The sequence below is a fragment of the Lepidochelys kempii genome, chromosome 2 (assembly GCF_965140265.1).
Source record: "Lepidochelys kempii isolate rLepKem1 chromosome 2, rLepKem1.hap2, whole genome shotgun sequence".
Lineage (NCBI taxonomy): Eukaryota > Metazoa > Chordata > Testudines > Cheloniidae > Lepidochelys > Lepidochelys kempii.
In genome coordinates, this window is record NC_133257.1 from 49988976 (window position 1) to 50013180 (window position 24205).

General features: G+C 39.7%; 1 protein-coding gene across 27 annotated transcripts in view; it reads right to left on the minus strand.

Moving 5' to 3' along the window:
• The window catches only part of RALYL (RALY RNA binding protein like), a 612319-nt gene that overhangs the window by 100782 nt on the left and 487332 nt on the right, over positions 1-24205 (minus strand). For all 27 annotated transcript variants that reach the window (XM_073330706.1, XM_073330686.1, XM_073330701.1 and 24 more), the window contains one exon: positions 17069-17144. In XM_073330706.1, coding sequence (XP_073186807.1) covers positions 17069-17144 — 76 coding nt within the window. The remainder of the gene's footprint in view (positions 1-17068; positions 17145-24205) is intronic.

A 24205-nucleotide genomic window follows, 5' to 3' on the forward strand; every position in this document is an offset into this window, starting at 1 on the left:
CAGGGTAACTGATTTGGTGGACAGGGGGACTGCAGTGGACATAATATAGCTGGACTTCAGCATGGCCTTTGACACAGTCCCATATGACATTCTGATAAGTAAACTGGAGAAATGCAGGCTCTACAGAACTACCGTTAAGTGGACACATAATTGGTTAAATAACCACAAACAAAGAATAATTATTAACGGAATGATATCGGATTGGAGGAAGGTCTCAAGTGAGGTTCCACAGGGATCTGTTCGGGGTCCGATGTGTCATCTTTATTAACGACCTGGATGTAGGTATAAAGAGCATACTGATCAAGTGTGCAGATGACACAAAGCTGGGAGGGGGTTGCCAATACTTGAGAAGATAAAGCTAAAAATTTAGAGGGATCTTGATAAATTGGAGAACTGCATTATAGACAACAAAATGAAATTCAACAAAGAAAAATGTCAGTTGCTACACACTTAGGGAATTAAAGTCAAATGCACAAATACAGAATGGAGAAAACTGGCTTGGCAGCAGAACTGCTGAGAAGGATCTGGGAGTTGTGGCTCACAACCTCAGTATGAATCAGCAATGTAATGCTATTGCAAAAAAAGCAAATGCAATTTTAGGTTGCATTAACAGAGGGATAGCATGCAAGTCACAGGAGGTGATAGCACCTTGTCTCATTTTTCCAGTCTCAGATCTGGTACATAACTTTCCTTTTCTGTACAGTGCTGTATTAAGTATTGCTTTGTTGTCTTACTTAAATAAAATTTCAGTGGTGTTAGTTATTTGACATCATGACTTCTTAAATCTGAATACACAACATGCAAAAAAGCCACTTCTCAACCAAAAGTTTTGGCAAGGCCAACTGCTTGAAATATATCTCTGGACATTTGGAGAACTTGCTACAGTTTTGACTGGACTTACATTGTCACTCTATGCCTGCTCCTCTTATCCCCTTGTCCCCTGTACTATACCCCTCATTCCCTTCCCTTCCCTATTCTTTCAGTAAACTTTCACTGTGTTCCCTCCCCTCACTCACCGAAAGAAATTGTGGCACTAACATAATATTTGCTATATCCCACTGTTCAGTCTGTGTGGTATGCCCTTTCCCTGGCCCTGTGTCTATTTAGATCGTAAGCTCTTCAGGGCAGGGACTGTCTACTTCCTCTATGTGTGTACAGTGCCTAGCACAATGGGGCTCCATTCTTGGTTGACCCTTAGGCAATACCATAAAAACATAATTAATAAAAAAACCTAAAGTATTTATTGAATAAACTATCATCAGTACTGAATCATATCTGGATAGTTAGTGCATGTGAGCATGGTCCAGACAGTATCCAAAAACATTCATTAGATAATACACTTACAGGAGTATTTCACAACTAATACAGATTTGTGAATAGTCTTTTTTATATGTCCTCCTGCATCAGAGTCCAGTCTCTCCTTCTAAACATCTATTTTCAAACATATTCTATAGCCCATTTTCTCTTTAACTCTGTGTACGCTAAATCTTCTCCTCAGGTATCATTCATCAGATTATAAAATATACTATCCTACTGCTGGTTGAAGAGTAGCAATCTCATGCTTTTTCAACCTCCCCATTTTTTTAACCTTTGTTTGGTCACAAAATACCAAAGCTATAATCCAATCTCATACTTCTGCTGCCTTTTGCAGTCCCCTTGAACGATGTGCCCTTACAGTGCCACATCAGCAACTCCAAGGCTGAATTACAGCCTGGCATACAATAAGGGAAGGTTATTGTTATCGGGGATCCAGTGCCTAATTATGGACCCCAAATCTATGCTCAGAAGCACAGCACTCCCTGGCATCCCTGATTGCCTGTTTAACAGCACCACTGAAGGCCTCATAAATGTTAACTTTTCTAATTTTAAGACAAGGAGTCAGTGTGTATTTCATATTAGCACGAGCATCCATTGTTTTGTTCCAAAGGCCTACTGTATGCCCCTCCCTTTTTAAGGTTTCTACTAATCTACTGTAAATACAGTTTCTAGCAGTGCAACCTTGCTATGACTCTAATCTGAATGCATGACAGAAAGACAAGTGCCTGCTTCTAATTTTACTTTATAGATGTATGTTGTAGATTCTACTCTTTCATTTAACCTAGTAAAAGCACGGGTGAAGAACTACAGAACTAGTCAACTTTACTGCTAGGATTTGATGAGTAAGTTCCAGTTTCTCTTTTTTATTTTATGTTTTATTTCTTGAGACGGTAGTGAGAAATCAGGACGTAAAGATAATTGGCATTTTTATTGGCATTTTACTCTCTCATACTCCTCCTTCTCTAATATCACTAAATGAGATCGTTCATATAAAATACTAGCTCAATTTTGGGCCCCGATTCTGGAAAAAATTCACATGCAGAACTCCCATTGTAATCAATGGAAATTCCATGTATATGGAACTTATAGCATTGGGCTCTCTTACTGTCTTGGAAGGAAAAGATTGTTTGCCTGTCTAGCTATATGCCTACTGTATATGGGTGGAAATCTAAGGACATCAGTTATGTGTAACTCACTTCTCCAAGTACTTTAGACCTTTCCAGAATTTTTGGATTAGAAGCCAAAGAAGACTCCTTGGAGACTTCCTTCATTCTCATTATGAGCACAAATTTGAAAAAGAAGGGAGCCAGATGTTATTTCAATGGAATCAGAAGGTTTTTTTTTCTGTCCCATTTAGATACAAACAAACAGAGATATCAAAAAGTCATTAGTTGTAATTTGTCAGCTGTTTTTAAACAGATGCTGTATTCTGCTTTAAAATCTGCAGGAGATAAAAAAGGGAGAACTATTAGATTATAAATTAGAGAAAGCAGCTGAGAAGGAAAGATTATAAGCAAACAGGATATATGCTTTCATAAAAAATGCTTATAAAGTACCTAATCTCTCAGCATATCTGTGACATGGAGTCCAGGCTCTAGGATCTTGTGGGAGAAATATTCTCAATCATGCAATACCACAAGCCTTCTTCTACAAGGGGAAAAAAGCATCAACAGCTGCGTGGAGGAGCAGAGCTATTCTGCTAACTCAGGTAGGAGTGTCTCATTAGCTCTCATTCAGCAGAAATAAAAGGCAGAGACTTTCCCCACCTGGAAGGTGAAAAATAGAGTGGGACAAGATTCTGCAAGCTTTAAAGAATAAGTAGTTCAGGAACACTGAGGGGAACTATGTCTAAGTCTAGTCCTGTTTCAAAGTGTTGTGGAATAAGTTGCTTTTGAAGTTCAATAAATGCAAACACTAAAAACGGGGGTGGAGGGGGAGCTGTGTAAGAACATAAGTTGTACACAGTGAGTTGTAAAGAAGGGCAGAACCACATATTATAAAGGGTGTTATTTAATTCTTAATTTAATTAATTTAAAATAGTGAAATACAAGAAGATTGCATCAGCAACTACTGTCAAGGATACTAGGAACCAATATATTATTTTAGCTGCTACATTACAGATTGGAAACAATAGGACTGGGTGAATAATTCAGGGTGAAGAATATATTTGACAAATTTAGACCTTTCTTCTGTTTGTGAATATTCTACAGCCACATTCTGGATAACTGCTGATGTAAATTGGCACAGCTCCACTGAAATCAATGTCAATTAATGTGAATCTATTTCCATCAGCACAGAATTTGGTCCTTTGATTTTTATGAACTAATTTGTTATTTGACAGGCATTTCACAAGGGGCTGTGCCTTAAAAGCCAAATAGAGCTAACAGCAAATAGTTATTATTGAAGAATGGTTTATATGTGAACATTTTCTAACTCAATATGCCATAGACCTGGTCTCCATGACATCTTCATGGCTGTACCATTTTTGTCACTGTGGAGACAGCACTTCCTGATACAGGCAAAACTCCCATTGCATCCAATGTGAATTTTGTCTGCATAACAATTGCAAGATTGATGGCAATTTTTGAGTGCAAGGTTCAACAATTCCCATTAATGCTCATTGAAAAGAAGGGCTTAAATTCCTGCTCACCGCACTTACAATATGCCCTGTCTAAACATTTTTAAGAATGTTGTTTTCTGACCACTTTCAATGTGACAATAGATTTCTCATCACAATGAGATTATAAAAGCAGTGTCCTTCTTAGAGTAACATCAATAATGTTGGAAATCAAATAGCTCATTTCATGGTGAAACATAATCAAAGGCACCAACAGAATATGTTTCTGTAAAATGGAATATGTTAGTCTGAGTCAGGAGGAGGATCATGCTGCCTGGGTGTGCTGGGGTGTAGCAACCCTGCACTGGGCCTGCAAGGGTTAATGTGATCCCGTGGCCACAATCAGCCTCATCCTGCTATGGCTGCAGTAAGCATCAGACCTGAAGGAAGGAGTTAAAAGGGCTGAACCTGACTCACTTAAGGCTTGACCAGGAAGGAGAGCAGATTTCCGCTGGTCATTCAGCGAGACAAGTCAGGCTGGAGTCAGGTAGTTGAGTGGGACTGCTGGTAGATAGGAAGGTAGACCTGCAACAGGGAGCTTACAGCAGTTAAGAAGGAGAGTCAAAAAGGAAGTCCACCCAAGACTCTTGTGGGGAGGGGTTGTAGGGAGGAGGACTGCCCTGTGAAAGGAGTGGAGAAAACTCTTCATCAGAACCAGCTGGAGAGCAGAAATGGCTAAGAAGCTCTGCAGTGAGCCAGTGGAAGAGCAGAAGTGGAGTTGATATACTGGGAGCCCAGGAAGAGGCTGAGCCAAAGGCGCAAGACAGGAGAAGGCAGGATGTGGTACATGGAAGCAGCATGGAAATGGTGTAGTCATGTCTTGGCTGCCTATTCAAGGGTCCCTGGACTGGAACCTACTGAGAGGGAGGACCTAGGTTCCTCTATCAGCCCACCAAGGAAAGTGGAGCAGAGCCCCCTCCTGACAAGGTGTAAGAACTACTAAAACCCCACTGATACCAGGTTTCAGAGGAACAGCCGTGTTAGTCTGTATTCGCAAAAAGAAAAGGAGTACTTGTGGCACCTTAGAGACTAACCAATTTATTTGAGCATGAGCTTTCGTGAGCTACAGCTCACTTCATCAGATGTTTACCGTGGAAACTGCAGCAGACTTTGGGTTAGTGAGACCAGACTTGGACTGAGGGTCCAACATGAAGGTGAAAGGACTAGTTGTTGGACTGTTAGTTTACCCCAGAAGGGGTGGGCCTAAATGTGACTCCACCAGACGGCCAAGTCGCAAGAAGCAGTAGACCACTGTAGGGCTGGAATCTTTGTCAGCAGGGGGTGCTGAAGGAGAAGAACTTAACTATGCCACACCCAGTCACCAGAGGTGCACTGGCTGGTGAGTCACATGCTTACAGTGAGCTTAAAATAATATATCATAGTCATTGATAAGAAAATGTTCAAAGGACTAAATGGAAAAAAATCAGCTCTGTATATGAATGGGAAGAATATGACACTTTCTAGTGTTTTTTTTAAAGTCATGGTGATTTAAGATATTTGGGGAAAGTGAGCAAACAGATTTAATTTATATTTTGCTAAGTTAATATCTAGAGTCTCTTGTAGATCAACAACAAAAAGAAAAACACATGTGTAATGGGAAAAAAGAGGAATAAAAAGAGAAGAAAGTACTCAGATATTTTGAGATATTCAACTGAGTGAGACAAACCTAAAATTCTAATTCTTATTCTTCTCCTTTTCCCCGGCTAACTGGGGTTGAGTTGCCAAATCAGTCTTTTCCAGGCTTGTCAGTCCAACACTGTCTCCACATCCGCTCCATCCTCCAATACACAGTCCACCCACTATTTTCTTGGCCATTCTCTTGTTTTCTGCCCACTAACTCTCATCTGCAATTGCTTTCTAACAGGATTCTCTTCACTCATCCTTCATCCATGACCATAGCACCTCAGCCTCCTCTCTTACAGCTTCTCTCTGATACTGCAGACCCTAATCTCACTCCCCGAAGACATCATTCTGCATGTGGACCAGCATTGTCACCCCTCTCATTGCCTCAAACATTTCATGTCAATGGCTTCAGTTCTTCTCAAGTTCTCTCTAGTTACTTTGTTGAATGCTTTCTCCAAATTGAGGAAAGCCAAAACATGCTCATTGTTTTCCTCAAGCTTCTTTTCCACAATCATCCTTTTTCCTTTTATAAGACTAAACTGCTTCTTTCCTAAAATGGGCTTTACTACTTGGTGAAATGCAACTATCTATGATTCTAACAGTCTCATGCAGTGGGACAGCAGCTTAATTCCTCAGTCATTGAACTGTCATGTATGTCACTTTTTATTTGTATATTGGTACTAATATGGACTTCTCCATTCTCTTGGGGTTTTCTTTGTTTTCCAAACTGTGCACAGGACTCATTTAAGCCAGTGCACACAAGCTATCTCACGGCTTTGATCATTTCTGCTGTGACTTTGTCCAGACATGCTACTTTTCTAGGTGCCATCTTCATCAGTGTTGCCTTGAAGTCTGCCTCTGACAGGTCATTGACATCTGTAATTATTGGTTCACACAATGGTAGCATAGCATATAAAGGTTTTTTCTCATTAAGTAGACTCTCAGAGTAGTCTCACCATTGGCTATATACCGTCACAAACAGATTGCCCCCAGCATCCTGTAAAAATGGTGTGCTGACTTTGTCTGCTTTCCTTCTTTTAATTTTTCTGCACAATTGCATATATATATATATATATATATATATATATATATATATATATATATATATATGGCATGTTGAGGGTAGTTGTTCAGCTCATGATACAGCTCATCTAAGACTAGGATTCTTGCTTTTCTGACTTCTTTTGCTGGCCACTTGGAGACTTTATAGGTGGTAGCTGCTTCTTTCAAAGGCTTATTTTTCCATCACCTTTCTGGCTTCTCTCATTTCATATGGTTTTCTGCACTTCTTGTTCCACCACCATTCTTTATGAGATTGTGGTCTATCCAGCTTAATGCATCCACATAGCACCTCAGCTTTTCGGATGAATACATTCTTGAAGAGACACCACTCCTCTTCTGCTGTTCTAATCTGCGTATCTCTTAGCTCAAAGCTTGTGACTGTCTCCGTAAACTTGTCTGCATTCACACTGTGCACTGTCCACATCATGATGCATGTCTTGTTAGAGAAAAGCTCATACCAGATCCATTTGCCAGTCATAAGAACGGCCATACTGGGTCCATCTAATCCAGTTGCCAGGTGCCCCAGGAGGAATAACTAGAACAGGTAATCATCAAGTGATCCATCCCCTTCTGGGATCAGTCACGGTCGTTACCTCCAATGGCTTGTGTTGGGGTGTGACTGCTTCACTTGGGATTCCTCATTCCTAAACTTTACCAGCCTAAATAAAATCTGAAGCAAATAGCTTTCTCACCCCCACTAGATGGTATGACAGGTCTCAGTTCACAGGCTGGATTTCTTTTCACCCTGGGATCACTCCCCTTAGTTCAGTGTTCTTCAGGTACTCATTGATGTTATGAGCAGACCGATATAAGGTGGAAAAGAGAGGAAAAGTGGTCAGAGGTCTTGCCCCCCTTCTTATATCCTGACCCTTTTTACTAAAAAAGTCCTTGATAGGTCATAGGGTCAGGCAGTTACATGGCAAATGTGAGCTGCCAACTGTTCTTCAGGTGAATTGTAAATTTGTTGTTTACAACTCCCCTCCTGGTGAAACTCTGATTAAATAGGTAATGGCCTTTTAGCACCGAGCCAGTGTGCCTTTGTCTTTGGAAAAAATGGTCTGAAGGCATTACCCAGAACTACAGTATACTTCAGTAACAGTTATAAGTAAAATTTCATAGCTCTATATACAATGCCGATACACACATTTTAACAGGACAATGATATTCAGTAGACTATGAGTTTTTAAATGATACCTCACAAATCATACTTAATACAAAATATAGCCATATAAAAAGTGGTGAACATGGGGTACAGGGTGTCACATAGGGTACTGGTCCATCCAGTTTGGTATATGCAGCTTCTGCTTGTCTCTCCAGAGTTGCCCAGTACTCTAAGTTTTCTCCCTCCTCCAAAGGGTTTAATCTGGAATTTTCCTTCTCCTATGTGAGCTCCCTACCACTGCTGGAGGTCCCCATCTGGTCTGAAATTATTTTCAGTAAATGCCAGCAGGGTTATAGCATACTGTTAATATACAGCCAATGATACACTAAAGAAGGAATTATCTTGAATGCTGCAACTTTCAAATAGAATAGAAATGCTAGTTTTGAGTTGAACTGGTGGAGTGACTTCAAGAACCCTTTTTTTTTAACAGTAAAAGAAATGATCACTATGCTTTCCATGCTCTCTCTTGAAATGAACAAGAATCCCCAGACTGCTCAGAACAACAATGGATGGCTCTGACAATTGGAAGGCAAAACACAACAAAACAAACTCCATGACAGCTATCTGAAAATAAATCTGAGGAGCAGACGAGAAGTACAGAAAGAGCATAAGCAGTGGTTTAAGCCTGATCTATAGTATAAAGCTACAGAACCAAAAGGAAACATGATGGGAAACCTAATTCAATCAACCTTGGGATGGAGATTATAAAAATAAAAGATACTGAGATCAACAAAGAAAAATAAATAAAACTTCAATATAAATATATAACCATGTGAGAGAACATCTCTACACTGTATAATAAGGACACCCCACCAGTAACATAGCTAAATGTGCATATTTGAAAGAGACTGATTTAATCTTGTTCTTGAGAATATCTGTTTAACACTTATGGGTTTTAATACATTGTAATGCACTTGCTATTTAATGTGAATAATTGATAGCATGATAAATCCAGTGCCCTAAATATGCCTTACTACACAAATCAATAGGATTACTTAGAAAAGCTATTGTATATTTAGGAAGTTGATGGGAAGTTGCTATGGAATCTCATGATAGGCAAATGGTGCAGATACGTAGATTTGCAAGTTTTAAAAATATCTTGGAGAGTGGAAAAACTGATAGTCTGTCTCTGAGAGGAACCTTTGATACGAGTGCAGTCTGTTATTACACCAGTCCAGACAGGCAGTGCTGTAAGTACCATAATAGTGTGGTGTGGAAGTCAGGCCAGCTAAGAAGATAGAGCAAGTTTATGGCCTCACAGTGATGGATCTTACTGAGTAGTTCAAAGCCCCATTTCCTCATAATCTAGTCAGTTTGTTATTTGCCTCACTCTAAATCCCAGTCTCTCATTCTCAGCATGACAAAGGTTAGATACAATATGTTGGCATCATGTGAGCCACAGGGTGGAAAGAGTAGGAGAAGTATGTGCTGCACAACTCAGCATTAGGCAATTAAGGAGTGACAGTGAAGTAAGTCCATCCTGCCTACCTTGGCATCATGAGGAGCTCTGAAGGTAAGTTAGAATGTAAAATGGTGAGCTCCTCTGAGTTCTGCCAAGGATGAAGGAAAATACATGTGGGAGAACATGTAATATGCAATATATCTCTCATTAAATCCTTGTTTGACACACTTATTTTAAAGGCCAATGAATAGTAATGTGTATAGAAAGGAATGGCAACAAGCAATTTGCAGAATTCAAAATAACACCACTAGAAAACCTGGCCTTATTTGGTCTTTAAAAAAAAACTACATAAAATGTCCACAGTTGATGGGAACCTTTTAGTTCTTCGATTCACTGCCCACTTTAGCAAGTTCCAGGAAAATGGAAAGGACAGTGCATACTATTAAAACATTTCTTTATAATCAACAGAAACCAGATTGCAACCCCATCAACATTTGTTGGGGTTGATTCTACTTTCTTATGCCAGTGCATGTTGCTGATATCAACGTAATTCACAAATGCATTTTCACATGCTTCTGAGCAGTTGATTTAATGAGATACAAACTGAAATACTGGTAGACTGAAAATACAGCACGCGACTATTTTGCCAAGCCAGTGCTCCCAAAAGCAGCATGTGTATAGTCGTGTCAGCACTTCTATTCTGTACCTTGTAGTTCAAAGATCTGCAAGTTAGTCATTAAAATTAAGATTTGCTTCAGGCTGGAGCCAGGTAAAAAGCTATTTAAAAAAAATTTGTCTAATTTTGTATTCTGCAGATGTACTGTACTAAAATATGGAAGTTTACACCAATTTTGGACACTGGGATTTATGTTCCTCCCTCTCACTGAACACCTATGTCACTGGCTCCAGTAGTTACACTAGGCATAAACCTCGAGTCACCACTTAAGCACACGCTTAGTTTTAAGCAAAAGCGCTTCTAGCATATGGGACTACTTACATGTTTAAAATTAGGTATGTTTTTAATATCTTCCTAAATCAAGGCCTAAGCCCTCTATTGTTCTCACAATGGTTTTAGAGCCCAAGCAACACAAGGAAGTTCTTTCAACAGGGAGTTCCATGCTTGCAGGGCTGTGATCAGGTACTTAGTTTGGAATAAGATATTAGGAAAGTGATTCGTCACTAATGCAGATTTTGGACCTTTAAGAGTTAAACGTCTCTGTTTTTCACACCTTGTAGAAAAGTATTTAGTTGGCGTAATAAAATGCATTTTCATATGCATGTTTTCCACTCATCTTCTACAATTCAGGACCTGACCCTGGGCCATGTTGAGCACCTAAATCCCTACTTTTATCAATGGGCATGGAGAACGCTCAGCACCTCATGGGATTGGACTCTAAATTAGGGATAGAATTAAGCAGAGCCCATACTAAGGAGAGGTGTATACCTCCCCCACGTAGGAGGAACCTGTGCAGCTGTTCTTTTCTCAGGACAGTAGAATGCCTCCTGGAGCTAAGGCAGCCACTCCTAGGTAAGGTGAAATTTACTTCCCCATGCACAACTGGAGTGTGTGGAGTCGTGAGCTCACCTCCCTCATTGCTGTGTGCCCCTTTGAAAAGGGAGGAAGCAAAAAGGCTACCGTTCTGTCTGTTTTCTACATTGACTGTGCAAGGAGCATGGGGAGACTCCCTCCTCCAGCAAACTGTGCATCCACAAGTAGGCAGGATCTGGCCCTTAGAAACTAAGGGCTAATTTCTGCTCCCATTAAAGTACATGGCAAAACTCCAGTGGCTGCAGGACCAGGTCCAATATAGTGTGGGAAGCTGAGATTTATTAGAGTTTATTTATTTGTGAGTGTTCTACATTGAACAGCAACATACAGTATTTATGAACTCGTCTCTGTCCTTTAGATATACTGTGAATTCATAAGTTGTAACTGGTATCATGAGCCACAGTGCAGAACTAAAGGAAACAGCAGAAGAGAGAATATATAACTCACTGTGAAAGTGCTCTTCATAAAAGCCACAGGACATGCACTGTCTGTTATTTGCATTCATCACTTGTCCTTCACCAAGCCAACGTGTGAGATTTTAATTGTCAGCATATTTTGACGAGACACATTTGAAGCGAGCAGCATAGTGTCTATATAACTCATATGTCTAGTTCCAGAGTTCAAAGCTGATTGAGCAAATGCCTTTCTAGGTGGGTAGTCTGTCTGTCCCTTGCAACTTACTCAGCACAAATGGAAACAGCACTTCTCAAAATACCAACAAGAGCTGCTGCATACATATGTAGAGGGGTGTCATAAAATGGAAACTTTTGATAAGTTATTACACATTACATGTAAAGAGGATTGAGAAAGAAAAAGAGGTAGTAAAAAATAAATAAGGTACTGGGAGCAGCAGAAGCAGAGAAGAGAGAAATAGGGAATGAGCTAGCGGTTTATAGATTCATAGATATTTAGGCCAGAAGGGACCATTATGATCATCTAGTCTGACCTCCTGCACAATGCAGGCCACAGAATTTCACCCACCACTCCTAAAAAAGACCTCACACCTATATCTATGCTATTGAAGTCCTCAAATTGTAGTTTGAAGACCTCAAGGAGCAGAGAATCCTCCAGCAAGTGACCCGTGCCCCATGCTACAGAGGAAGGCGAAAAACCTCCAGGGCCTTCCAATCTGCCCTGGAGGAAAATTCCTTCCCGACCCCAAATATGGCGATCAGCTAAACCCTGAGCATATGGGCAAGATTCATCAGCCAGATACTACAGAAAATTCTTTCCCGGGTAACTTGGATCTTACCCCATCTAAAAACCCATCACAGGCCATTGGGCCTATTTACCATGAATATTTAATTACCAAAACCATGTTATCCCATCATACCATCTCCTCCATAAACTTATCGAGTTTAATCTTAAAGCAAGATAGATCTTTTGCCCCCACCACTTCCCTCGGAAGGCTATTCCAAAACTTCACTCCTCTGATGGTTAGAAACCTTCGTCTAATTTCTAATCTAAATTTCCTAGTGGCCAGTTTATATCCATTTGTTCTTGTGTCCACATTGGTACTGAGTTTAAATAATTCCTCTCCCTCTCTGGTATTTATCCCTCTGATATATTTATAGAGAGCAATCATATCTCCCCTCAACCTTCTTTTAGTTAGGCTAAACAAGCCAAGCTCCCTGAGTCTCCTTTCATAAGACAAGTTTTCCATTCCTCGGATCATCCTAGTAGCCCTTCTCTGTACCTGTTCCAGTTTGAATTCATCCTTCTTAAACATGGGAGACCAGAACTGCACACAGTATTCCAGGTGAGGTCTCACCAGTGCCTTATATAACGGTACTAAAACCTCCTTATCCCTACTGGAAATACCTCTCCTGATGCATCCCAAGACGACATTAGCTTTTTAGGTTCAACAGTGCTAAATAATATCCTGACCTAGCAGTAGTTAGAACCATTGAAGAGACTGGTTTCAGAGTAGCAGCCATGTTAGTCTGTATCCACAAAAAGAAAAGGAGTACTTGTGGCACCTGAGAGACTAAATAAATTTGTTAGTCTCTAAGGTGCCACAAATACTCCTTTTCTTATTGAAAAGACTGTATCTCAGCTCTTAGAGGAACGCAGTTCATGTTACTTAAAAATATTTGCTGGCTGATCAGAGCTCAGTTATTGCTGTTTCTGAAGATGGATGAACAGTTAAGCTCCTCAATCAGCCATCCTGTAAGGAAGCATGCTTACAGAGAAGGAAAATAAAGTATTCTTGAAGAGAGAGGATGAAGTAGTGGCCCCACTGAAGTCAATGGCAAAACTCCTATTGTCTTCAGTGGGGCCAGGATTTCACTGAGGGCCCCTAAACTTTGGCCTCCTCAGACAATAGTTCCAGATAGTTAGTGTGTAAAAATAGACAACTCAGTGCAGCAGATGTGTGGCAAAATATAGAAATACAGATGTGAGTGTGCATGTGAGAGAAGATGATCACATACCCATTTCTACGAACCTTCCATTTAGTTATTTCCTTGACTGGGAAGACTTTATGATCACTATTAAGTAGGGCTGTCAACTAATCGCAGTGAACTCACATGATTAACTCAAAAAAATTAATCACGATTAATTGCAGTTAAACAATAGAATACCAATTGAAATTTATTAAATATTTTGGATGTTTTTCTACATTTTCATATATATTGCATTCTACGTTGTAACTGAAATCAAAGTGTATATTATTTTTATTACAAATATTTGCACTGTAAAAATGATAAAAGAAATAGCATTTTTCAATTCACTTAATACAAGTACTGTAGTGCAATCTCTTTGTCGAGAAAATGCAACTTACAAATGTAGATTCTTTTTTTGTTACATAACTGCACTCAAAAACAAAACAATGTAAAACTTCAGAGCCTACAAGTCCACTCAGTCCTACTTCTTGTTCAGCCAATCGCTAAGACAAACAAGTTTGTTTACATTTACAGGAGAGAATGATGCCCTCTTCTTATTTACAACGTCACCAGAAAGTGAGAACAGGCATTTGCATGGCACTTTTGTAGCCGGCATTGCAAGGTATTTACCTGCCAGATATGCTAAACATTCATATGCCCCTTCATGTTTCAGCCATCATTCCAGAGGACATGCTTCCAAGCTGATGATGCTCGTTAAAAAAATAATGTGTTAATTAAATTTGTGCCTGAACTCCTTGTGGGAGAATTGTATGTCCCCTGCTTTGTTTTACCCACTTCTGCCATATATTTCATGTTTTAGCAGTTGCGGATGATGACCCAGCACATGTTGTTCATTTTAAGAACACTTTCACTGCAGATTTGACAAAATGCAAAGAAGATGTGAGATGTGAGATTTCTAAAGATAGCTACAGCACTTTATTTAGGGTTTAAGAATATGAAGTGCCTTCCAAAATCTGAGAGGGACGAGGTGTGGAGCATGATTTCAGAAGTCTTAAAAGAGCAACACTCCAATGCAGAAACTACAGAACTCGAACCATCAAAACATAAAATCAGCCTTCTGCTGGTGGCATCTAACTCAGATAATGAACATGAACACGCGTCGATGAGCACTGCTTTGGACTGTTATCATGCAGAACCCATCATCAGCACGGACTTGTGTCCTCTGGAATTGTGGTTGAAGCATGAAGGGACATATGAATCTTTAGGGCATCTGGCACACAAATATCTTGCAATACAGGCTAGAACAGTGCCATTAGAATATCTGTTCTCACTTTCAGGTGACATTGTAAACAAGAAGTGGGCAGCATTATCTCCTGCAAATGGTTTGTCTCAGCGATTGGCTGAAAAAGAAGTGGGACTTACAAGCTCTAAAATTTCACATTGTTTTATTTTTGAATGCAGGTTTTTTGTACATAATTCTACATTTGTAAGTTCAATTTTCATGATAAATAGATTGCACTACTGTACTTGTATTAGGTGAACTGAAAAATACTATTTCTTTTGGATTTTTTACAGTGCAAATACTTGTAATCAAAAATAAATTTAAAGTGAGCACAGTACACTTTGTATACTGTGTTGTAATTGAAATCAATATATTTGAAAATGTAGAAAACATCCAAAAATATTTAAATAAATGGTGTTCCATTATTAACAGTGCCATTAATTGTGATTAATTTTTTTAATCACTTGACTGGCCTACTATTGTGGTTGCTGGTTATTATCTCCTGTCTCAATTACCTGAAGTGAATTAAGTGGAAAATATGTCTGAAAGTGAATAACATCTTGTTAGAGAAAAAATTAAAATATGTACAGTACAATTATAGAAACATCTACATACAGTTTGCTTTTTATGTACTGGTTTCTCAAACTTTGCATATGAATACTTCTTGAGTGGAAAAAATAAAGCCAATGAGATACCATTGTCCATATACACAATATATCATCATAATAGTTTGATAAAATGATGGCCACCATTACAAATGTTTCATAATGCATTCAAAATAGTGGTTGTCATGTCAGTGAAAAGTTCACTTTAACCTTTTAAACACAACAGACATACACTCCAAAGTAAAGGTCTTAGCCTTCAGAATAAAATGCTAGAAGCCAGAATGACTTGTTGCATTTAGATACACAGGTTCTTCAGGTTAGCCACTTTTTGAAACAGTAACACAAAGATATAACAATTCCATGGCTACACAGGAGTATACCACCAAACCATAGTTTCAGAACTCAGTTGTCAGTAGTGATTAAAAACTGAGAACCTTCTGCTCTAAACATAGAATCCTCCAACACTTGATCTAAAGGGGAATTTATAATGCTTAGCACTTAAACTGGGTGATACTTTTTATGTTCACAAGGCCCTAACATTAGTAGTCACAATAATTCAGAGCATATTCATAGAATGGAGCATAAAGTTTTGAAATTAAAGCAGCAGCCAAACTTTTCAAAATAACTACTGACTTTGGTTGCCTCAGTTGTTGGGTGTCCAACTTGAAAACGCATTAAAGCAGCCTGGTTTTGGAGGAAAGTGCTCTGCATTTTCGGAAAGTCTCACCCCTTGAAGGTGTCTTCAAATTGAGCATTCCGAAATGGAAGCATCCAAAATCAATAGTCTATTTTGAACATGTTGGCCAGCATGTTTATTAAGCTATCAATATATAATTTTATCTTTCTCACGCACATGCACACACACAATTTTGTTAAATAATGTGTTTTAAAATGTTTAAAATGATTTTCTGTGAAGCACTGCCATTTCCATTACTGCTAATACTACCCCAAAATGCCCCAACCAAACAAAATACCCCCACCCACTCAAAATAAAACACCTCTTACCAAATACATTAAATTTAAGAATCTGGTTTAAATGTATTAAAAGTAAAGCAATCTAGAGGGAAAGGTCAAATTCCAGACTGAGGATCTGAATCTCACGTCACTTACACTGGAATACACTAAGTACACATGTATACAGCAAATGGGAGTGTGCTTCCCAGCATGGGTAGACAGACACATGCTAGCTCTGCTCCAGCTAGTATGTTAAAAATAGCAGTGTCATTGGGGGTACCATGGCTGGTGGCTCAGGCTAGCCACTCAAGTACATACCCAGGGGTCAGGGCAGGTTTGACACTGACAAATGACTTGTTAAATAGCTTGTTAATATTTTAATGCTGTCTGGGTATGTAATGCATTCATACAATTTTGAAGATAATTTTATTTCCTCTGCAGATGTTTTTCCTGTTCTACTTGGCACACAAAAGATATGGGCTGTGAGTTCTAGAAGAGGCAATGGGTGACATCCTAGCCCCAGTGAAGTCAATGGTAGTTTTCCCATTGACATCAGTGGGGCCAGGATTTCATCCAATATGCTGATTTTTTTTATTTCTTTTCTGTATCTGCGCAAAATCATCGCTGATGATCTGAAAAGGCATTTGAACACCTCCTGGGATTATTTATTAGAAAAGCCATTTGGTTTTTGTTGTCCTATCAAATCCGGGTATTATTTGTACTTTTTTTGCCAGTGCATGTAAGGCAGGAATTCTGCTTTTTCACCTGCTTCTTGTGTTTGTGTCAATGAAGTGCTCAGTAAAGACACTAAATGGGCAGCTTTAACCTATGAAGTCAAAGGTAATTGTTCTGGAGTGAATCTATTAAGAAGTATAAAATCTAACAGCACAGTTTTCACCCTTTTCTCATGTTCTAAAACTTTTGGTTCCCACAAGATTTTACATTTCTGCCACTCAACATCCCCTTGATGTAATGTGGCACCAAACACTCTAGTTACCCAGCGAAAAATACCCACTTCATTTAACTTATATGGGCTATATCCTGGCACCTAGTTAGAAATATTCTTAAAATAAGAACAAGGCCTTCAGGCTGGTATAATTTTCCCAATAAAAATGCAACTAATTCCCAACTATTGTAATAAACAACCTACCTGTAAAGGGCTGAAAGTGGCCGCTTGTTTCCAGGTTTTGGTCTGTATGGTTTTGGTTCTCCTGCCATGTTGATATCTGAAAGCAAACATTTGGTATACGTAAGCCAAAGCTTAGCAGCTAAGAGTGAGTCTGCACACACACAAGATGCTGTGAAAATAAATAATAAAAGATAGAACAGGAAAGTAGACCTAACACTCTGATCAAGTTTTAGCTGCTTTTAAGCTGATGCTATAAAAGTGTCCTTTTAAAAAAATATCTTGCTATCTTGCCTATGGGTTTAAGCAACACACCAGTCAAGGATAATATATAGAATTCATATTTTTTGATAATTTAATGGTGTGGTTTATGGAGATATTGTTAAGTTTAGGCTAATAGTGTATCTCTGATCTGAAAATGATCTGAATAGAGATTAGACAAAGAGACAGACAGTGCTTTTGAGTCACTTCACCATCGTTCAGAAAAGTAGCTGTCACATGCTGCTGTGAGAGCCCACGGTGACTCAGGCAGAATTCTTCCTTGAGATCAAGCCAACGTTTGAAGGAGTGCCGCATCAGCAGCTCTCACCGTATACCAGTCACCACAGCTCTCGCATTTAAATATGGCAATGGGTCCATGTCCCCCACGTCCTGGTGTCCCTTTTAGAGTTAAACAAATACTTTTGTGGTGCTAGCTTGAAATGGATCTTTTACTCAGGGAACACAAGGTGTGATTCTGACTAGTCCCTATGCACCACAATCTGGTCCACAGATTGCCATAATCTCTGCCTTCCTCAAAAAATAAATTGAACTGCAATGTAAAACTACTTTTCCCAAACACAACCCTTTAGAGGAAGTAGAGAAAGTTCTGAGGGCAAGTTATCTTCATAAAATGTACTTTATTGTTTTAAATGTGTGTAATTGACAAAGGAGGAAATACATTGTAATTTCCATATATAATTTTATCCTAAACAGTTACTTTCTCAGACATCCTCTGTACATTTCAGTGAAATGCTAGAAGCCTTGTATACTTCATAGTGTATCTCCATTCCCTTACCCCAAGAGTGTACAGTGATCCTGAAAATATTCTAATGTCTGACATGTGAGAAGTCATTACCCACCCTGGATCTATTTACTGTACTCTCTTTGCCCTTCCTGGGAGTCGTAAACAAGGACAGAGCTAATCTGATGAGGGCACAATAGAAAATGTTCATAAATCCATTTTTAGTTCTAGTGACAGTTACCAATGAAGGAAAAATCACAGCCTATTCTGTTGGGAATGCTCTGACTAAAATGGTTATACCCATACTTACACAACAGCTGTGGAAATAGAAGACTCCTGCAATTTCATGCACAGAGCCTTTAACTCTGCTTTAAACAGAAAGCAGTTTGGGCTATCTTATATAAATAAGGTATTTTGCCAGGAAATTGGACATCATAGTGTCTATACCGTGGAAGCCATGTGGAGAAGTAACCCTTTCACCTCAGCAAAGAAATTTTGTGACACCGTTATACATACTGGGACTAATTCACCTGGTATTTATGCCAATATAAATCAGGAATAATGCCAACAAAGTCAGTGGAGTTACAGCAGTTTTACACTGAAGTGACAAAGTGACAAATCCTTCAACAAAAAATCTTCAAAACCAGACTCCAACGAGAGACTGCTGAATTGGAATTAATTTGCAAACTGGATACAATTAACATAGGCTTGAATAAAGACTGGGAGTGGATGGGTCATTACACAAAGTAAAACTATTTCCCCATGTTTCCACCCCCCCCCCCCCGGCTGTTCCTCAGACATTCTTGTCAACTGCTGGAAATGGCCCACCTTGATTATCACTACAAAAGGTTTCTCCCCTCTCCCTCCTCTCCGCTCTCCGGCTGGTAATAGCTCACCTTACCTGATCACTCTTCTTACAGTGTGTATGGTAACACCCATTGTTTCATGTTCTCTGTGTATATAAATCTCCCCACTGTATTTTCCACTGAATGCATTCGATGAAGTGAGCTGTAGCTCACAAAAGCTTATGCTCAAATAAATTTGTTAGTCTCTAAGGTGCCACAAGTACTCCTTTTCTTTTTGTGGATACAGATTAACACGGCTGCTACTCTGAAAGCTTTCAAGGACTAACATTGTCCTGATTTTTTAGTCTCTAAGGTGCCACAAATACTCCTTTTCTTATTGTCCTGATAAGGACTTTGCTTCAGATTAGAGGACAGCAGAGTGGAAAGCAGTAGTGTGGGAAGACCACCTGTAGAGAGAGCAGACTTGAGAGCATCAAACTTTCCTTGGTAAATTCAACAGTTAAAATAAATCTCTTTATATCTTTGACTTGCTTCCCACACAGAAATTTGTTTCGTTTCAGAGTAAGCTGCTCAGAAGACTAAATTGTGAATGAAAAATCTTTATTTGAAAATTTTTAGTTGAAAAATATTGGATTGCCCACTGGATGTTTCATACCATTTCAATAATTTCTCATCAAAATGAATATTTTAAATAAATTTTTACTTTAAATACTGTTTCATTTTAAAATATTGATTTAAAATGAACATTTTCATTTCAAGATCTGCAATAGAAAAACTAATATTTTTTTGTCTGGAACTGACAGTTTCCCAGAAAGGGGAAAAAAAAAAATCAGTTTGGTTGGAAAAAATTTCCACATGAAAAATTTCAGCCTGATCTAGTTTCAAGTACCGGTGCTGTGTTGGAATTGGCATTACAGTAAATCAGTGGTTCTCGTACTTATTTGATCAGGCCCCTCTTCTTTGTGTCAGTAGTCATTTATGTGCACCGTCTCCCCCACAAGTACATATACTGCCCCTCAGCTCTGAAGGCAGCACACGCCAGCAGCAGCACAGGAGGGAGGCAATGTGAAAAGGGATATTTGTCAATACCACTTTTCACAGCAGACTTAGAAGTAAGGGTGCAGCAGTGCAGAAGTAAGGAAATATTTGTCATCACTTTTCATAGCAGCCTTAGCACCCCATTGCCACTCTTACTTCTATGCTGTTGCTGCCACCCTGGGGCTGAGAGCAGGAGACCTGCCACCTCAAGATGAGGGATTGGGTGGGAGGGAGAAGAGCCTGAGTCCGGGGTGCTTCCTGGTGAAGCATTGGGAGGGGAGAAACAGAACCAAAGCTTGCGTGGCCATGCTCCAGCTGTCCCCTTTATCCCCACCTCCTGGGTGCACATGGCCCTTTTGCAGGAAGTGATTGAGAACCATTGTTACCTGGGTTGGACTTCCATTTACCTCCTGGAAAACTGAGTATTAGAATTGGAATGGAAATTTCATCCTATGACCTTTACTATAATTAAACCCTTCCATGCTATTTTAATATGACAGCTTTAGGTCATTGACTTTGCTGACTTTCACCATCTCTTCCTAAAACTCAGTCAAATTTTGGGGAAAAAATGCAATGTTTATAATCTGCTTTTGAAAAACATCTAAGGTCGCAGCATTAATTTCCATATATTTCTCATGTCTATCATCCTCTTTTTTTTATTGGTTTATGTATTTATTTTTCCAGAATTTTGACCAAGGTCACTTTGAACACTAAAGAATTCTCAGATCTTTTTTCCTTACCCTTTGGGTACAGAGCAGTGTTATCTTTGTGATTTAATTATAGACCTACATTCATAAAGTTGTACAAATTCATCCAATACAGATGAATGTTTTTGTTTTAACCAAATACTGTCAGAAAAATAACATTATCAGAAAACACAGCAGGAAAGCTGTTCAGACTCAATTAAGATACCATCAGGTGCAAATAAATCCCTAAAGGCACTACCTGGAAAAACTGAATTGCATTATGGTATCAATATCAATAGTGAGAATTGCTTTTTAATACAGGGAATATTTTGAAGAAAAGGCACATCCATGGGGCTTTTCCATTTATTATTTCTGTTATTGGTTTTCTTTTCAATCAGTTTAACTGTCTGCCTTAAATGTCCCTTGAAATGTGTGTTAACTCCTTATGCTAAACAACCTGTTCCACCCTGTTTTTAGCTGTGACGCTGAGTATATTTCCCTGACCTGAAGAAAAACTCTGTGTCAGCTTGAAAGATTGCCTCTCTCACCAAACAGAAGATGATCCAACCAAAGATATCACCTTGTGTCTCAAAAGAAAATTGACAGTTGAAATTCACTAACTGTTGTCACATATTCTTATTTTTATTAAGATAATGCCTAAAAGCCTCAGTCATGGACCAGGACCCTATTGTGTTAGGTGCTGTACAAACACAGAACAAAACAATGCTATCTGCCCCACAGAGTTGACAATCTAAATAAATAATATATATATACATATGCACATCTATATATTAATATTCTCAGCTAATATCAGTTTAAAAAGAACATTTTTATTGAAAATTGTAAGGGCAGGTCACATGCAAGGGACAGTAAAATCTATGAAACATCTTGAATTCGATGAAATACAAATATGTCATCATTACACATATGATCGACTGACTGGTGTCTACAAGACTGCAACTGAAAAAACTGCTGACCTGACAGGATGCCTGAGAAGTCTACCTGTCTACCTGAAGCCTGCAGCTGAGACATTACAAAAAGGTTTCTGAGGAGCATCCATCCCTCTGACCACTAGGCCTATGCTTCACATCCGTGTGGGCACTAACGATACCGAGGTATGACTCTCAGCAGATCAGCAGTGACTACAGGATTCTGGAATCAGGGAAAGAGGAGTAAGGGGCCAAGGTTGTGTTATTGTCCATCCTCCAAGCTGAGGACAATGGCCCAGGCAGGGTGACATGTATCCTGGAGGTGAGTGCATGGATGCACAGATAGTGTCAATGGGCGGGATTTGGCTTCCTCAACCATGGGATGCTGTTCTGGGAAGAGAGTCTGATGGGAAGAGATGAGGTCCACCTGGTCAAGAAGGGGAAGAGCATAGAATCATAGAATATCAGGGTTGAAAGGGACCTCAGGAGGTCATTTAGTCTAACCCCCTGCTCAAAGCAGGACCAATCCCCAACTAAATCATCCCAGCCAGGGCTTTGTCAAGACTGATCTTAAAAACTTCTAAGGAAGAAGATTCCACCACCTCCTTAGGTAACGCATTCCAGTGTTTCACCACCCTTCGAGTGAAAAAGTTTTTCCTAATATCCAACCTAAACCTCCCCCACTGCAACTTGAGACCATTAGTCCTCGTTCTGTCATCTGCTACCACTGAGAACAGTCTACAGTCATCCTCTTTGGAACCCCCTTTCAGGTAGTTGAAAGCAGCTATCAAATCCCCCCTCATTCTTCTCTTCTGCAGACTAAATAATCCCAGTTCTCTCAGCCTCTCCTCATAACTCATGTGTTCCAGTCCCCTAATCATTTTTGTTGCCCTTCGCTGGACTCTCTCCAATTTATCCACATCCTTCTTGTAGTGTGGGGCCCAAAACTGGATGCAGTACTCCAGATGAGGACTCACCAATGTCGAATAGAGGGGAATGATCACATCCCTCAATCTGCTGGCAATGCCCGTACTTATACATCCCAAAATGCCATTGGCCTTCTTGGCAACAAGGGCACACTGTTGACTCATGTCCAACTTCTCGTCCACTGTAACCCCTAGGTCCATTTCTGCAGAACTGCTGCCTAGCCATTCGGTCCCTAGTCTGTAGCGGTGCATGGGATTCTTCCGTCCTAAGTGCAGGACTCTGCACTTGTCCTTGTTGAATCTCATCAGATTTCTTTTGGCCCAATCCTCTAATTTGTCTAGGGCCCTCTGTATCCTATCCCTACCCTTCAGCGTATCTACCTCTCCTCCCAGTTTAGTGTCATCTTCAAACTTGCTGAGGGTGCAATCCACACCATCCTCCAGATCATTAATGAAGATATTGAACAAAACCAGCCCGAGGACTGACCCTTCGATGGCCAGAACATCCCTCGGCCCTCGCTTTTCCCGCAGCGCCCATTGACTTGGAGCGGCGAACTGTGGCCAGTGGGAGCCGCGATCGGCCAAAACTGCGTACGCAGCAGGTAAACAAACCAGCCCGGCGCGTCAGGGGCTTTACCTGAAGAAGCGGTGGACCACAGTTGAGAACCACTGGTATTGAGGGATATCACTTGTTCAGGACAGGCAGGATAAAAGGGGAAGAGAAGTTGCATTATACATCAAGAACAGATACATTTGTTCTGAAATCCAGAAGGAGGTGAAAGGCAGACCAGTTGAAAGACTCTGGGTTAAGATAAAAGAGGTAAAAAATAAGGATGATGTCATGCTAGGGGGTCTATTATAGACCACCCGATCAGGAAATGGAGGTGGATGAGGCATTTGTGGAACATATAAAAGAAACAGCCAAAACACAAGGCCTGGTAGTAATGGGGAATTTTAACTACCCAGACATCTGCTGGAAAAGTAATACAGCAAAACACAAATTTTCGAATAAGTTCTTGAAAGATATCAGGGCAACTTTTTGTTTAAGAAAGTGGAGGAAATATTGAGAGGGACAGCCATTTTAGTCTCAATTCTGACTAACAGGGAGGAACTGGTAGTGAATCTGAAGTGGAAAGCAATTCAGGTCAAAATGGAAGTGACAGATTTCATGATTCTAAAGAAAGGAAAGAGTGCGAGCAGCAGAAGGGCAATGAACTTCAAAAAAGCAGACTTTAACAGACTAAGAATGGTAGGTAAGGTCTCATGGGAAGAAAAACTAAGAGAAAAAGGAGATCTGGAGAGCTGGCAGTTTCTCAAGAATACAATATTAAAGGCACAACTGCACACTATCCTGATGTGAAGCTAAGATAGGAAGATGAGTAAGAGGCCATTAGCTCCATCAGGAGCTCTTTAATGACCTGAAAATCAAAAAGAATCCTACAAAAAGTGGAAACGTGGACAAATTGCTGGGGAGGAGTACAATAGAATAGCACAAACATGTAGGGACAAAATGAGAGGCTAAGGCACAAAATGAGTTACACCTAGCCAGGGACATAAAAAGCATTAAGAAGACATTCTTAAAATACATTAGGAACAAGAGAAAGGAAAGTGTAGGTTCTCTACTTAGGGGGGAAGAAGGGCTAGTAATTGATGACAACAAGAAACTTGAGATGTTTAATGCTTGTTCTCCTTCAGTCTTCACTATGAAAGTTAAGATGAGCAGATACTTAACACAATATTTTAACAAAGGAGAAGGAAACAAGCCAAAAATGG